Source organism: Paramisgurnus dabryanus, chromosome 12, assembly GCF_030506205.2.
Source record: "Paramisgurnus dabryanus chromosome 12, PD_genome_1.1, whole genome shotgun sequence".
Taxonomy (NCBI): Eukaryota; Metazoa; Chordata; class Actinopteri; order Cypriniformes; family Cobitidae; genus Paramisgurnus; species Paramisgurnus dabryanus.
The window spans coordinates 33,074,664-33,089,429 of NC_133348.1; the positions used below are offsets into that span (position 1 = coordinate 33,074,664).

The 14,766-nt window shown below is 37.7% G+C and overlaps 1 protein-coding gene across 1 annotated transcript in view; it reads left to right on the plus strand.

Moving 5' to 3' along the window:
- Nucleotides 1–1,588: 1,588 nt before the first annotated feature.
- enpp1 (ectonucleotide pyrophosphatase/phosphodiesterase 1) overlaps nucleotides 1,589–14,766 on the plus strand; it is a 66,915-nt gene continuing 53,737 nt past the window's right edge. The window contains exons 1-5 of the mRNA XM_065268899.2: nucleotides 1,589–1,738; nucleotides 1,946–2,066; nucleotides 2,178–2,423; nucleotides 6,914–6,983; nucleotides 8,578–8,703. Coding sequence (XP_065124971.1) covers nucleotides 2,295–2,423; nucleotides 6,914–6,983; nucleotides 8,578–8,703 — 325 coding nt within the window. The 5' untranslated portion in view covers nucleotides 1,589–1,738; nucleotides 1,946–2,066; nucleotides 2,178–2,294. The remainder of the gene's footprint in view (nucleotides 1,739–1,945; nucleotides 2,067–2,177; nucleotides 2,424–6,913; nucleotides 6,984–8,577; nucleotides 8,704–14,766) is intronic.

Here is a 14,766-nt window from a genome sequence, read left to right on the forward strand (position 1 = left end):
CCAGACGATCAACTGTCAACTCACCGGTCATCGGCTGTACGTGCGGGGAATGTTCACGAGAGGGCGCGCTTGTGCAATAAATCTGGCTTCCAAATAAACACTTTAAAGGGACAGTTCACCCAAAAATGAAAATTCTCTCATCCTTTTCTCATCCTCATGTTGTTCTAAATCTGTATGAATTTATTTTTTTCTTATATTTTAATAAATGACACCTGATTCTAACCACATGTACAAATGTATCTGAATGCATTTTTATGAAATGTTCTGTGTTACATATTTTCACCGATTTATGCCGTCATACCGAGACTATTTTTGGCCAGGGACACGACGTTGCCGTCAGACCAATGTTTGCTTGACTTCCATAGTGGGAAAAACAAATGATTATAGCAGCTGTACTTGCTTACAGTCAAACCTTTAACTGTGTTTGTTATTCAAATCATATCTGTAAGTAGCCTCACTTGGTGCAATTTAGAAAAACAGAACATTTATTTTGAGGATCTGTTAAAACCTTTAAAAAAAATCCAGATAATTTACTCACCACCATGTCATCCAAAATGTTGATGTCTTTCTTTGTTCAGTCGAGAAGAAATTATGCTTTTTTTGAGGAAAACATTGCAGGATCTTTCTCATTTTAATGGACCCCAACACTTAATACTAAACTCAACACTTAACAGTTTTTTTCAACAGAGTTTCAAAGGACTCTAAACGATCCCAAACGAGGCATAAGGGTCTTATCTAGCGAGACAATTGTCCTTTTTGACAAGAAAAATAAAAAATATGCACTTTTCAAACCACAACTTCTTGTCTATCTCTGGTCCTGAAAAGCGCCAGCGTGACCTCACTTCTGCGTAATGACGTAGAAAGGTCACGTGTTACATATATGAAACGCACATTTGCGGACCAGTTTAAACAATAAACTGACACAAAGACATTAATTAGTATCATGAAAATGGACTTATCATTTAACTTTATTTTACATTGTGACGTTCCTGCAGTGTTCGAATTGTTGCGGGGTCCTGGACCTCGTGTCTCTGGAGACGAATGTCTTTTTCGTCCTTCCCACCCTGACCCAGCACGAATTTCAAAGGCTGTTCGTGTCTGTGGCACGACTTTCTTTATCATGTAATTTTATATTTTGTTTTCCCATAATTCTTTCCTATTTTTAAATCATTGTCGCTTGGGGTTTGGGTTAGATTCGGGGTTTGCATTAGGATGTAATTTATGCATTTTTCGTCCGCTTTTAAAACTATTCTCGTCTGGATTTGGGGTTAGAGTTGGGGTTTGTGGAAGTCGCAGAAAGTGATTTAACCCCCAAGCGACAATAGAAAACAACTATGAGAAAACCAAATATAAAATGACACGATAAAGAACAGACACGAACAGCCATAGACATTCGTGCTGGGAAGGACGAAAAAGACATTCGTCTCTAGAGACACGAAAACAGCGGAAATTCGTGTCATCAAACACGAATAAATTAATCAAAATTGTCGTTACTATAACACGACTCCGGGACGGATCCACTCCGAAGTCGGCAACTCCGGTCTGCGTTGCAGATCCGCCCCGGAGCTTATTGATATCAGGAGACTGTGTCTCGTCGTCTGTGTTTATTTATCGGTCTGGCTAGTGGTTAACCTTATACGGATCTTTGAAACAAATACCATGTCGAAAATAAAATGTTTTGGTTTGGTGAAGACGAGGGGAGACAACGAGGATGTATGCAGAAAGGCTTGATAGACAGGCAAGAAGACCATAAAGTTAGCTAGCCTGCATAACTTAATTCATTTTACACAGTAACGCAGTGTTAAGAGTTGATACGCGTTAGATATGATATATGAACGATGGTATATTACTTGTCACTTATTTCAATTGTCTGTTTGTTTATGTTGTTGCTGCTGGTACCGTCTACTGTAAACACCTGTTGTGTCGAATTTTGACTCCCTGCCAGATTATACTGTAGGTGCGTTCTGTTATGTGCAGCGCTGCGCAAATCCATCAACGTAATGACATCAATCACGAGAGACTTCCTAAATAAGATAATCCCAAACACAGACATACTGGGGAATGAGGTGAGTCGAAATTTGTGCAGGAGTCATATCCCAGCCTAAATTCCTTTGCTTCTAATGTAATTAAGGAGAGACGGTGACGCAGAGACTTTGAGCTCATGTTACCTACTGCAGGCTGGGCGTGGCTTACAGTGCACGAGGAACAAAGTCACTCACGAGCGAGCAAAGTTTGAATTGAGTCTGCCAGCGCGAGCTCGGCTCACACAGTGAGGTAGGCTACAGTGATCAACAATGGATCCAGTTAAAGGCGATGAACGCATGACCGAGCAAGCAGCCAACCTACTGGGTTCAGGACAGCAGTCCACACGCACAGATCAAGCATCAAAAACAAAGTCAAGATGCGTGAAAGTCCTCTTTGGGGTAAGAGAGAAAAGAAGTCTTATCTTGCTTTAAAATAAGCAACTGCTGACACTCACTTATCTAATCTCTCTTAGCCTGTTAGTCTGTTTTGTTATTGTGTTTATTCAAAGTTGACATATTTCTCATATTTAGGCAAGAATAACACTTTACAATATTAGTTACTTTTATTAACATTAGTTACTGCAATATCACTGGAACTAACAATAAGCAACGTATTTATACCACATATTTAGGCTTTATTAATTATTAATAATACAAATACAATTGTTCAACGTTTGTGTTTATATTGGGCATGAACTAATAGTACCAGATACAACTACCAGATACTGATTTTAAAATGTATTAGTAAAAGTTGAAATTAACATAAATTCCCTTTCAAAAAGGTAATTATAGACCATTTCATTCTAAAGGCAAATCCTATGGTTGTAAATGGACATGTAAAACCATCTCTGGATCATTTTTTACACTTAATAAAGTCACATATCTTCTATGTATATATCAGAGAATAATTTAATAGATTATTTTAATGCATTCTTAGGCACCATTATACAAATAAATGTATGCAGATGTTTCAATATTTCAGTAAAACAACTGTTCTCAGATCAAATAACTATATACACAAATGACTTAAATGCGTAACAGCCAAATAAAATGTGTGTATTATGCATACACCATTCGGACTAATTCAGTGATTCTCAAACTTTTCGTGTGTGCGGCCCCTTTTGTAGGGTGCATCCCTTTGTGCCCCCCTAAAAAAAAATGCATGACAAGAATCTCAAAGTTAGAATTTGAATTAAACAAAACATATTTAATGATACATTGTAGTGGTTTGATTGCACAGATTTATGATATATGAATGTATTTAAAAAAATGTCATAAAACTGGGGGCCACCGCACCATCCTGCACCCACCCCCCAGTTTGGGAACCAATCAACAAATTCAAGTTTCGAACAGGGCTGCAACTAATGTTTATTTTTATAGTTCATTAATCAGGTGATTATTTTTACGATTAATTGACTAATCGGATAAAAGCATAAATATTTACTCAATTTTCACTTATTATAGCTAAATAAGGCACTAAATTAAGATTTTCACATGCATAAGTGTACTTTTAAAAGTACTACTACCCACTACTACAGAGTTTCACAAATATAATCTTTTTGATTTTGATATTTTAAGCCTTAAATAAATAGTTTGTACAGCTTTTCAATAGTAAAACATAAATAAAACAAAATGAGTTTTTAGGGATGTGCTGGTGAGGAAAATTTTAATCTTGAACTTTAGACCTCAATGAGTATTAACATTATTCATTATTAACATAATAAATAAGCCATTATGATCTGAATGTGATATGTGTGCGTTGTTACTTCCTTACTTTAAAATAGATGCTTAGTTTGTGATTCAAAACTATTTTTATGAAACCCAACAACAATTAAACAAATACAAACTCACTTATATTAAAGGGCGAAATTAAACCTTTATTAACCTGCGTTCAGTTGCACTTTTGCTTCTGTCAGACCTGTAATGCTGCGTTTACACCAGCCGTGGTAGAGGCGGCAAGCGCGGGTGATTTACATGTTAAGCGGATGGCGCGTAAGGCGCAGGGCGTTCCGCGCGAACTGAGCTTTGCCGCGGGAAGCGCGCAAGTTGAAAAATCTGAACTAACCAATCAATCAGGACCTTGCTGTAGTAGTGACGTGATTACAGGAAGCGAGCGGAGTGTTGGAGTCTCAGGGGAGTTGCAGAAGCCCCTCCCATGACGCGAATTTCCGCGTGAATTTCTCGAATTACTAGAATTTCAAGCGCGGCTTTCACGCGCGAATGAAGCGGATGAACTCAGATGTTCAAGCGTCTGTCACGGTGATCCGTGTCATGTTTTGTGTCTGTTCTATATTGTCATCACCTGGACACTTGTTAATTATCACATCATTCATTCCACCTGTGTGTCATTAGTCTTTGTGTATTTATACCAGTGTTTGTGTCACACTCATTGCCGGATCATTGTCATTACAACCCTGTCTGTTCCCTGTGTTGGATGTTCCTGTTTTACTTACCTGCCTGTTGTTTTACTCCTCGTGTTTTGTTTCCTGTTTTATATTAAATGTTATTTATTTCATGTGAACCCTGCGAGTGCGTCCTGATTCCTGTTCCCAGTCGTGACAGCGTCCAACTTGCGTCCGCCTTTACCGCGGCTGGTAAAAAAAACAGCCAAATTAGACCTGTTTGAGTCGTGACTCACACGGATCTCTAACCCGGATCTTTAAATTAACTCACGAGTCGCGAGTCTCTAGTGTCATTAACCCGGATCAGTTGAGTCCTACTACAATTCAATGTAAAACCATAAACAGCGCCACCACACACACAAACCTCTTTCAACATTATTGATGAGACTTCGCTCGGACTACAGATCCACTCGTAACCGGCTGATCTGTGCGAGAACTGACCCGAGATTCTCACTCAGAGCCAGAAACATTGCAAACTCGAGAGACCTGCGGATCGGCGTGAGCCGCGAACTGACCCGAGATTCTCACTCAGAGCCGGAAACATTGCAAACTCAAGAGACCTGTGTATCCGCGCGAGCCGCGAACTGACCCGAGATTCTCACTCAGAACAATGCGGACTCGAGAGACATGCAAATCTGCTCTGACTCGAGAATCTCTCAACTCGTAACCGGATGATTCGTAACCAGCTGATCCGCCGGCTGATCTGCGCGAACCGTCTCTCCGGCTCTAGGGGCTACATAAGCAGGACACAGTTTTTTTCGATATTTTGTTTATTATTATTATTATTAGGCCTATTTTTTTAAATGGTCGACCATACACACCAAACCTAAAACCTATATAAGTATGTTATTTCAGAAGTGAAAGGCTTTTGTTGTGAATTTGCTTTTGAGGAGACTTCAGTCGCTCCAAAGATCCACTAACCGGCTCCGGCTGATCCGTGCGAATCAGCCGGTTAGTGGATCTGTAGAGCTAGTGAAGTCTTATGAGTCCCATGGTCTGCAAGTCTGCAATGTTTCCGGCTCTGAGAATCTCGAGTCGCGTGGATCAGCCGGTTACAAGTGGGTCTGTACTGATTTTCCTTGGCAATTTAGCAATACTGACTCAAATGACTCAAGTGAATCACACAACCCGGATCACTTTAGTGAGTGACTCACAATAACCCGGATCCTTAAAAGGAATCGAGTTTGCCAGGCCTAAGCCAAATGGCCATTCAAAATTAGTCCAAAAGCACCCTAATTACTATTTACAGCTCAAATACCAACAACTAATGAACCAAATCCTTCCATCTTTAACCCGCAGAAACAGTTTAAAAGTAGCTTAATTTATAACTCCGTCAAAAGGCTTAGGACCTGGCAATGCTGCGGACCGACCACCAAGGTTGCCTTGCTTTAAAACAAGCTGGTTGCGCGATGAAGAAGAAGTGCCTGATAAATGTGCAGCTCACATTGTATGAATATAAAGTGCCTGACTTTGAGCACGCAGCTCATCCTGCATGAAGAAACAGCACCATTCAAGGGTGCATAAATGCCTTTTGAAAAATGCCCCGGATTTCATTATCAATTTTATAAGTTAGTTGTTGCAGCCCAAGTTTAGGAAGTCTAAAAGCTGTAGATAAATCTTTGTGTTAAAGTGCATTGACTCAAATACTTGGTTCGCAACATTCAAGCAAGTAGAAGCAAGGAGTTTGTTTTTATTTTGCTGTGTTTCAAAATTATTACTGTAGTAAAATACTGTTTTAAAAAAACAACAAAAAACACTTTTAGTTTAGTTTGGTGTTTCAAGCTTAACTGGTTGATTGTAGTCTTAATTTGTGTTTTTAAGCTCCTTGATCTTATTTTTTACTCTCGTTTCATCCCAACCTTTTATCTACTGTAGGCAAAAGTGACATCACTTGAAGCCATAGAGGTTATGCTAAGTTTAATAAAATCATGCTGCCTTTAGTTCTCTGTTAGTCAAAACAGTCTAAGTTATGTATACTGTTAGCACTAAAACATCTGTGCAGCATTGGGAAATTACTGTGGTATGGAGAGACGTTTGATGTTGTAGCAAACATCGTAGCATCATGTCCTAAACAAAATGTCAACTCTGTGATGTAAAATTGCTTTTGCATTACATTTTTTAACGTTTATTTAAGTGGTGAAGTCTCCCTTGCAGCGTTATTTTCACAATTACTTGTAAGCAGCACATTCAAAGCAAATATTTTTGTGGCAGTGTGTTTCCTTGAATTTGATCTCATGGCCATGACCTGTGTTATTAATACCATGCTGTACCCATGAAGCTGTTTACTCTGGTGTTGCTTCTATATCACATTTCTACACACTGTGGTAAAATCACAGTCAACAAAAGCTGTTGGTTGTGAAGCTCATCTGATGTTTCTACTAACCACCAAGTCATTGATTGTAGTAAAACAAAGATTCATTCTTCACAGATTCTTGTACAGTAAGTGAATATTTAGCACAGTGGCTCTCTTGTTTTTCTTCTGGATAGATCCTTCTGCTCTGCCTGCTGGCTTTAATCCTCACAATCATATTTATACTGAAAAGCCGCTGTGAGAAAGGTATTGTCTCCATTTTCTACTGTTTACACTTTTAAATCCTGTCTTCATGTATTGCTCAGTTAATAACGTGATGAATGAACTGTTCAACATCATATACAGTGGTGTGAAAAAGTGTTGGCCCCTCTCCAGATTTCTTATGTTATTGTATATTATTCACATTTTAGGTTTCAGATCATCAAACAAATTTAAATATTAGTCAAAGATGTGAATGCAACAGCAGTTGTTCAATATTTTTTTTAGGGAAAACCCAAAACTAAATGGCCCTGTGCAAAAAAAAGGGCTTCTTCCCCTGTTTAATCATAACTTAACTGTTGTTTATTACTACTGAGTTCAGTTTCTCTAGCCACACCCAGGCCTGATTACTGCCACACCTGTTCCCAATCACAAAATCAGACCAGTGAAAAAGACCAGATGATCCTCAACATCACATTATGTTGAGAGTCAAAGAAATTCAGAAACAAATGATAAAAAAGTCAGTCTGGAAAAGGTTATAAAGCTTTGGGACTCTAGCGAACTACATTGAGAGCCATTATCCACAAACGGCGAAAACATGGAACAGTGGTGAGCAAAATTTTTCCAAGAGCGCAGCGACGACTCATCCAAGGTCACAAAAGACCCCACAACAACATCCAAAAAGTGTCTATGACTCCACTATTAGAAAGAGACTGGGAAAAAATGGCCTGCATGGCAGAGTACCAAGACGAAAACAGCTGCTGGGCAAAAAGAACATAAAAGCTCGTCTCCGTTTTGCCAGAAAATGTCTTGATGAAGCCAAGACATGAGAAAATACTCTGTGCACTGAAGAGACAAAAGTTGAACTTTTTGGAAGGTGTGTGTGCTATTACGTCTGGTGTAAAAGTAACACCACATTTCAGAAAAAGAACATCACACCAACAGTAAAATATGGTCGTGATATTGTGATGGTCTGTGGCTGTTTTGCCGCTTCAGGACCTGGAAGACTTGCTGTGATAAATGGAAACATGAATTCTGCTGCTTAACAAAAAATGCTGAAGGAGAATGTCTGGCCATCTGTTCGTGACCTCTAGCTAAAGCGAACTTGGGTTCTGCAGCAGGACAATGATTCAAAACACACCAGCAAGTCCACCCCTGAATGGCTGAAGAAAAACAAAATGAAGACTTTGGAGTCTCCTAGTCAAAGTCCTGACCTCAATCCTATTGAGATGTTGTGGCATGACCTTAAAAAGGCGGTTAATGCTCGAAAACCCCGCCAATGTGGCTGAATTACAACAATTCTGGTCCACAGCGCGGTAACAGACTCATTACAAGTTATTGTAAACGCTTGATTGCAGTTGTTGCTGCTAATGGTGGCCCCACAGTTATTAGGTTTAGGGGGCAAGCACTTTTTTTACACAGGGCCATATGGGTTTGTATTTTCTTTTCCCTTCATAATTAAAATCTTCATTTAAAAACTGCATGTTGTGTTCACATGTGTTATCTTTGATAAATATTTAAATTTGTTTAGTTATCTGAAACATTAAAGTGTGACAAAAACATAAGAAATCTGAAGGGGGGCACCTGTTCACACCACTGTATACACTTTACTTCTGTTATATCTTTTTCATTGTACTGATAGTTAACAGCTGTAAAAATCGCTGCGTGTCTGGAAGCCGCGATGCTAATTCTGCATGCCGCTGTGATGCTGCCTGTGTCAATGAAGGCACCTGCTGTCTGGACTATGAGGAAGTGTGCGTGGAACCAAGTACGTGTCTTTGTCATTTTGGTGCCTTTCCTCTTCCTCTTGTGTCTGTACTTTTTAAGTTGTCTTGGCCTCAGATGAACAGTCCAAAACACTTTTTCAGTTTTGCCAACCTTTTATTTAAACGTCTGACCCCGCTTATTATATGCACACAGGATGGTGGGTCATTGATATACATATTTTTGTGTCCAGGGCATTATTTACTATAAAAATAACTTGATATATCTAACGTCACTTTAGAACATTTTCAGTATTTTTTAATAATAAATACATATTTTTGTTTTGGTATCGCAAATTTGTAAAATGGCAGGCGGAAATTGGTGTTTAAATTATAACAAATAAAAAATAAGATACTTTGGCATTTTTTATGTTCGAAACCTTTCCTATAAACACATTTCATGAATATCAGTATGATAATGGAATAGTGCTGCCTCACGATTAGGCAAGGCAAGGCAAGGCAAGTTTATTTGTATAGCACATTTCATACACAGAGGTCATTCAAAGTGCTTTACATACAAATGAGAAAACAAAAATCAAAGATAGATGAATTTAAAATATCAATTAAAAGAAAATAAATGTGATTTTAATAAAAACTGTTTAAATGTGTGAAAAAGAATAAAACAGGAATAAAAGTATATAACAGTTAAAAATAAGAATAAAAACAAGAGAAATAAAAAATAATTAAAATAGTGCATATTTAATATAGTGCAATCAGTTCGGACGCAGCATAGTGCTCATTCAGTAAATGCATAGCTAAACAGATGTGTTTTGAGTCTGGATTTGAATGTGACTACTGTTGGAGCACATCTGATCTCTTCTGGAAGCTGGTTCCAGCTGCGACTGGCATAATAGCTAAAAGCTGACTCTCCTTGCTTTGAGTGAACCCTTGGTATTTCTAGCTGATGTGATCCTAATGATCTGAGTGATCTGTTGGGTTTATATTCAATGAGCATATCAGCAATGTATTGAGGTCCTAGTCCACTGAGTGATTTATAAACCATTAATAATACTTTAAAATCAATCCTAAATGTAACTGGTAGCCAGTGTAGAGACCTGAGGACTGGTGTGAAATGTTCAAATTTTCTGGTTCTGCTCAGAATTCTGGCAGCAGCGTTCTGAATGAGCTGGAGCTGTCTAATGGTCTTTTTGGGGAGGCCAGTGAGGAGGCCATTACAATAATCCACCCTGCTGGTAATGAAAGCATGCACAAGTTTCTCTAAGTCTTGTCTGGAAACAAAGCATCTAATTCTTGCGATATTTTTGAGATGATAGTATGCTGATTTAGTTATTGCTTTGACATGACTACTGAAACTAAGGTCAGACTCCAGAATCACACCAAGATTCCTGACTTGATTTTTAGTTGTTTGACCTCTAGCGTCAAGGTATGCATTCACCTTGAGAACTTCATCTTTGTTTCCAAACGCAATGACTTCAGTTTTCTCTTTGTTTAACTGAAGAAAGTTTTTGCACATCCAACTGTTAACTTCATCAATGCATTTGCACAGGGAGTCAATGGGGCTGTAGTCATTAGGGGATAGAGCTAAGTAGATCTGAGTGTCGTCTGCATAACTGTGATAGGCAATTTGGTTCTCTCTCATTATTTGGCTTAGTGGGAGCATATACAGGTTGAACAGGAGTGGCGCAAGAATTGAGCCTTGCGGGACTCTGCATGTCATGGATGTCCACTCAGATTTATGGCCACCTATACTTACATAATAACCTCTCCCTTCTAAGTATGACTTGAACCATTTCAGGACCACCCCAGAAAGCCCGACCCAGTTTTCCAGCCGGTCAAGAAGTATGTTGTGATCGACAGTGTCAAAAGCAGCACTGAGGTCGAGTAGCACCAGCACTGATAGTTTGCCTGTGTCTGTATTGAGGCGAATATCATTTATAATCTTTATGAGCGCTGTCTCTGTACTGTGGTGTGGTCTAAAACCAGATTGAAAAATGTCAAAGTAACCATTAGAAATTAAGAATTTGTTCAGCTGATTGAAAACAACTTTTTCAATGATCTTGCCTATGAAAGGAAGATTTGAGATTGGTCTGTAGTTGCTCAATACAGTGTTATCTAGGTTGCTCTTTTTCAGGAGGGGCTTAACAACTGCAGTTTTTAGGGACTTTGGAAAAGTCCTGGAGATAAGTGATGAATTTACTACTTTTAGGAGATCTGCTTCTAAACAGTTAAAGACAATTTTGAAAAAAGATGTTGGGAGTGTGTCAAGGGCACAGGTTGATGTCTTAAGATGCTGTACTGTTTCTTCCAAAATTTTACCATCAACTGCTTCGAAATCAGACATAGTAACTACTTTCTGATGTTGTGGTCTGATTTGTCTGACCCCTGCGCAGCTCAAGGATGTGCTGATCACCTTTCTGATATTATTGATTTTCTCAGAGAAGTTAGCAAACTCACTGCATTTGCTGTCTGAGAGCATTTCACTTGGAATGTGGCTTGGGGGGGTTGTTAGTCTCTCTGTAGTAGCAAAAAGAGTGTGTGTGTTATTTATGTTGTCGTTTATAATATTTGAAAAGAAAGTCTGTCTAGCGTTGCCTAGTTCTACACTGAAAGCACGAAGGCTGTCTTTATAGATATTATAATGGACTACAAGTTTTAGTCGCGACTAATCGTTTGCAGAATAAAAGATTTTGTTTACACAATATATGTGTGTGTATTGTGTATAATAATTATGTATAAATACACACACAGACACGTATGTATTTAATTAAGAAATATTTGCATGTGTATAATTTTTTTTATATTTATATATAATTTATATTATATATAAATATATATTATATAAATATACTTTTTTCTTAGAATTCTACATGTATGTGTGTGTATTTAAATATACATAATTATTATACACGGTACACACACATATATTATGTAAACAAAATCTTTTATTCTGCAAACGATTAGTCGTGTGTAATCGTGAGGCAGCACTATAATGGAAAAACCTTTGTCCAACAGTTTGGATTTTCTCAAACTAAAGGTATTACAGCTGCACCCATGGGCCTTTTATTAAGAAGTTAACAAATGTAAACTTTAAACATGATATCACATCATCCAGTGAACCCCTAGGCGGTCTTTATGGCTGGATGAAAAGTTTGTAGATTTCTCTCAAATACTGGTACACTTGCAATGTCAGGTGGTACAACCAGTGTAAACTAAAAAAAATAAAAACATTTTAATTGTATTTGAAAAGTATATTGATGAATTTGATATCACAGACAAAAGCTTATATCAGCATCCAAGAAGTTTGTTAAATGTAAATTTATTTCAGAGGTCAGGTGGTGCATCCAGAAATTCAAAGGGTGAAACTGCTATGAATACACCTAAAAAAAAACAAAAAAAAACATTAAAGGAATAGTTTGCCCAAAAATGATATTAAACCCATGATTAATAAAATGTTTTAGATCTTTCAGTTGATTAAATGTAATGTTACGGGGTCCACCCATAGTCAACGACCTTCAAGTCCTCAAAAAGTGCGTCCATCCTTCACAAATTAAATCCAAACGGCTCCAGGATGATAAACAAAGGTCTTCTGAGGGTAATCCACGCGGTGTTGTTGTAGAATTATCCATATTTAAAACTTTATTAACGAAAATAAATACCTTCTGGTAGCGCCGCCATCTTAGTCGCGTCCGCATTCAGGAGAGAGTATTAGCGTAGTGTACGCACTTTTCTTAGTGACGTATGACAAATTCGGAGGGCGGGGGCACAGAGCAGCAGCAGAGTAGCCTCCGTAGGCTGCGTAAGCTCTCATCCTGAATGCGGACGCGACTAAGATGGCGGCGCTACCGGAAGGTAGTTATTTACGTTAATAAAGTTTTAAATATGGATATTTCTACAACAACACTGCGCGGATTACCGTCAGAAGACCTTTGTTTTTCATCCTGGAGCCGTTTGGATTTAATTTTTGAAGGATGGACGCACTTTTTTTGGACTTGAAGGTCGTGGACCCCGTAACATTACATTTAATCAACTGAAAGATCTAAAACATTTTATAAAATATCTGAAAATGTCTTTGTCTGAAAAATGATGGACATATGCAACTCGGACAGCTTGGGGGTGAGTAAATCATGGGTTTAATATCATTTTTGGCCGAACTATCCCTTTAAGCTAAATAATTTTAATAATAAGTTCATAATTTACCTAATAATTTTAGTTTTAATAAATGCAAGCTAAGTTTGTCTATATTTGTTATTAAACTTAAAAAATATTGTTCTTATATTTATAGTTCTCAAATGTTAATTTTATGGTGAAGTTGTTTTTTTTACTTTTGAACAATTTTCAGGATTATCATTTTAAATGGCGCTATCATTATAAACAACAATCAGCATGAGACAGAGATCACAGTAAACCTTATCTTGCAAATAGATAATGCTTGGTTGTACCACCTGACATTTTTATAAAGGGGATATCAAAAATATTCTGGAAAAAAATCATTAAAATATACTGAAACAAATTATTCCTGACTCAAAAATATGCATTACACCGAATTTTAAAATATTTTTTAAATCAGTGTTTAGGAGCTTGTTTTATTATTGATAATAAGTCCACTTGGAAGTGTAAAAAAAGTGTTTGCCAGATAGCATTATAAATGTCAGAGTTTGTCAGGTTAGTGGGTTCAAATCTCAAATATTCAGAATAAAAGATATTGTTGTGTTACTTTTGCATGGGCAGTATTAGTGTACAACCATTTGCGAAGACAGCAATGTATTTATTTATATTTACAATTGTCTTTTGTCTAAATGTTTTATTTATATTTAAGCTGTTTATAACTTGTCCCTAAAATGCAAACTGTGGTAGGTCACTTTATACAGCATATATGTCTCTTTCTGTCCAAGTGGGCGGTTCTTAAGTCATGATGATGAGACTATTTGCTGATAGCCAAAAGTCTGCTTACGTGGGCCTTATGTCTCGCTGCTCTTAATCGGGTCATATTGAAGCTCAGTGTATAGTCTGCGAAAAAAAAAAAGTTTAACTACACGGACCATTTAACCGGGGCTGAACAAGAACACCCCAGAAACCCCTGACACTGCAAACAGCAGACACAAGAATGTCTGTTTAACCATCAACACCTACCTGTTAAAAATGTCCTCAGTCGAAAGTCACTGTGGGTTTCTCCAAGTTTAGGCTCGAAGTCCACCCGTATGTTTTGAATCAGCTTTCCGACACTGTAGCCAATTATGCCTGTCCCTGTGGCGCCTGTTTGTGTGCACTGCATGTGTGGGATGAAATGGGTGGGTTTGCTTTCATATGGCGAATAGCACATAAAGGATCAGTGGCTTTCTGTCTGTCGAGACAGACTCTTTTCCTGTCTCCTACAGTCTTGTTTTTTTCTTGCCGTTTACAGAACCTATCATATATGCATAAACCACAAACCTACATACAGAATGTTTTTTTGTTGTTGTTGCTTTACTCTTTATGGCATGCTTGTTGTGTGTGGCCTACCTCTTAAAATAAAGATCTGCTTATAAAGTTCAGAATGAACACATCTGCTGACCCCAACTTCACATAGTCAGTAGTTGCGTTTCAAATACTCTTTAAATTGCGGAAATTGAATTGCGAAATGAAAATATGTCCAAAGGACACATGTCAATTTCGCAAAAATTGAAGTTCGCATAAGGTACACTGTAAAAAAAATCCTTGTTGCACATATATTTTTAAGATTTAACAGCGTGACTTAAACAAGTCATTTAAACTGTCTTGACTAGTGAGGAGTTGGTATAAATATAAAATTAATAAAGTTGAGTGGACTTAGAGTAAAAGGGACAAATCTGTCTTTTTTCACGTTTAAGTGCTATAATTGTGTCCCCAGTACTTTTATCAACTTTGAAAATATGAAAAATACAACCAAGTAACTAAGTTTTGGTAAACCATTCTCTGCAAGCATCTGAAAATGTAGCTCATTGAAATTTGGCTCACCTTGTGATGTCAGAAGGGGATAATACCGCCCCTTAATCTGCAGCATCCAATCACGTCACTGCCATTTAGTGCAGAGATCAGCTCATTTGCATTTTAAAGGACCCAGCACATTTTTGCTCACATCTACAAAGTGG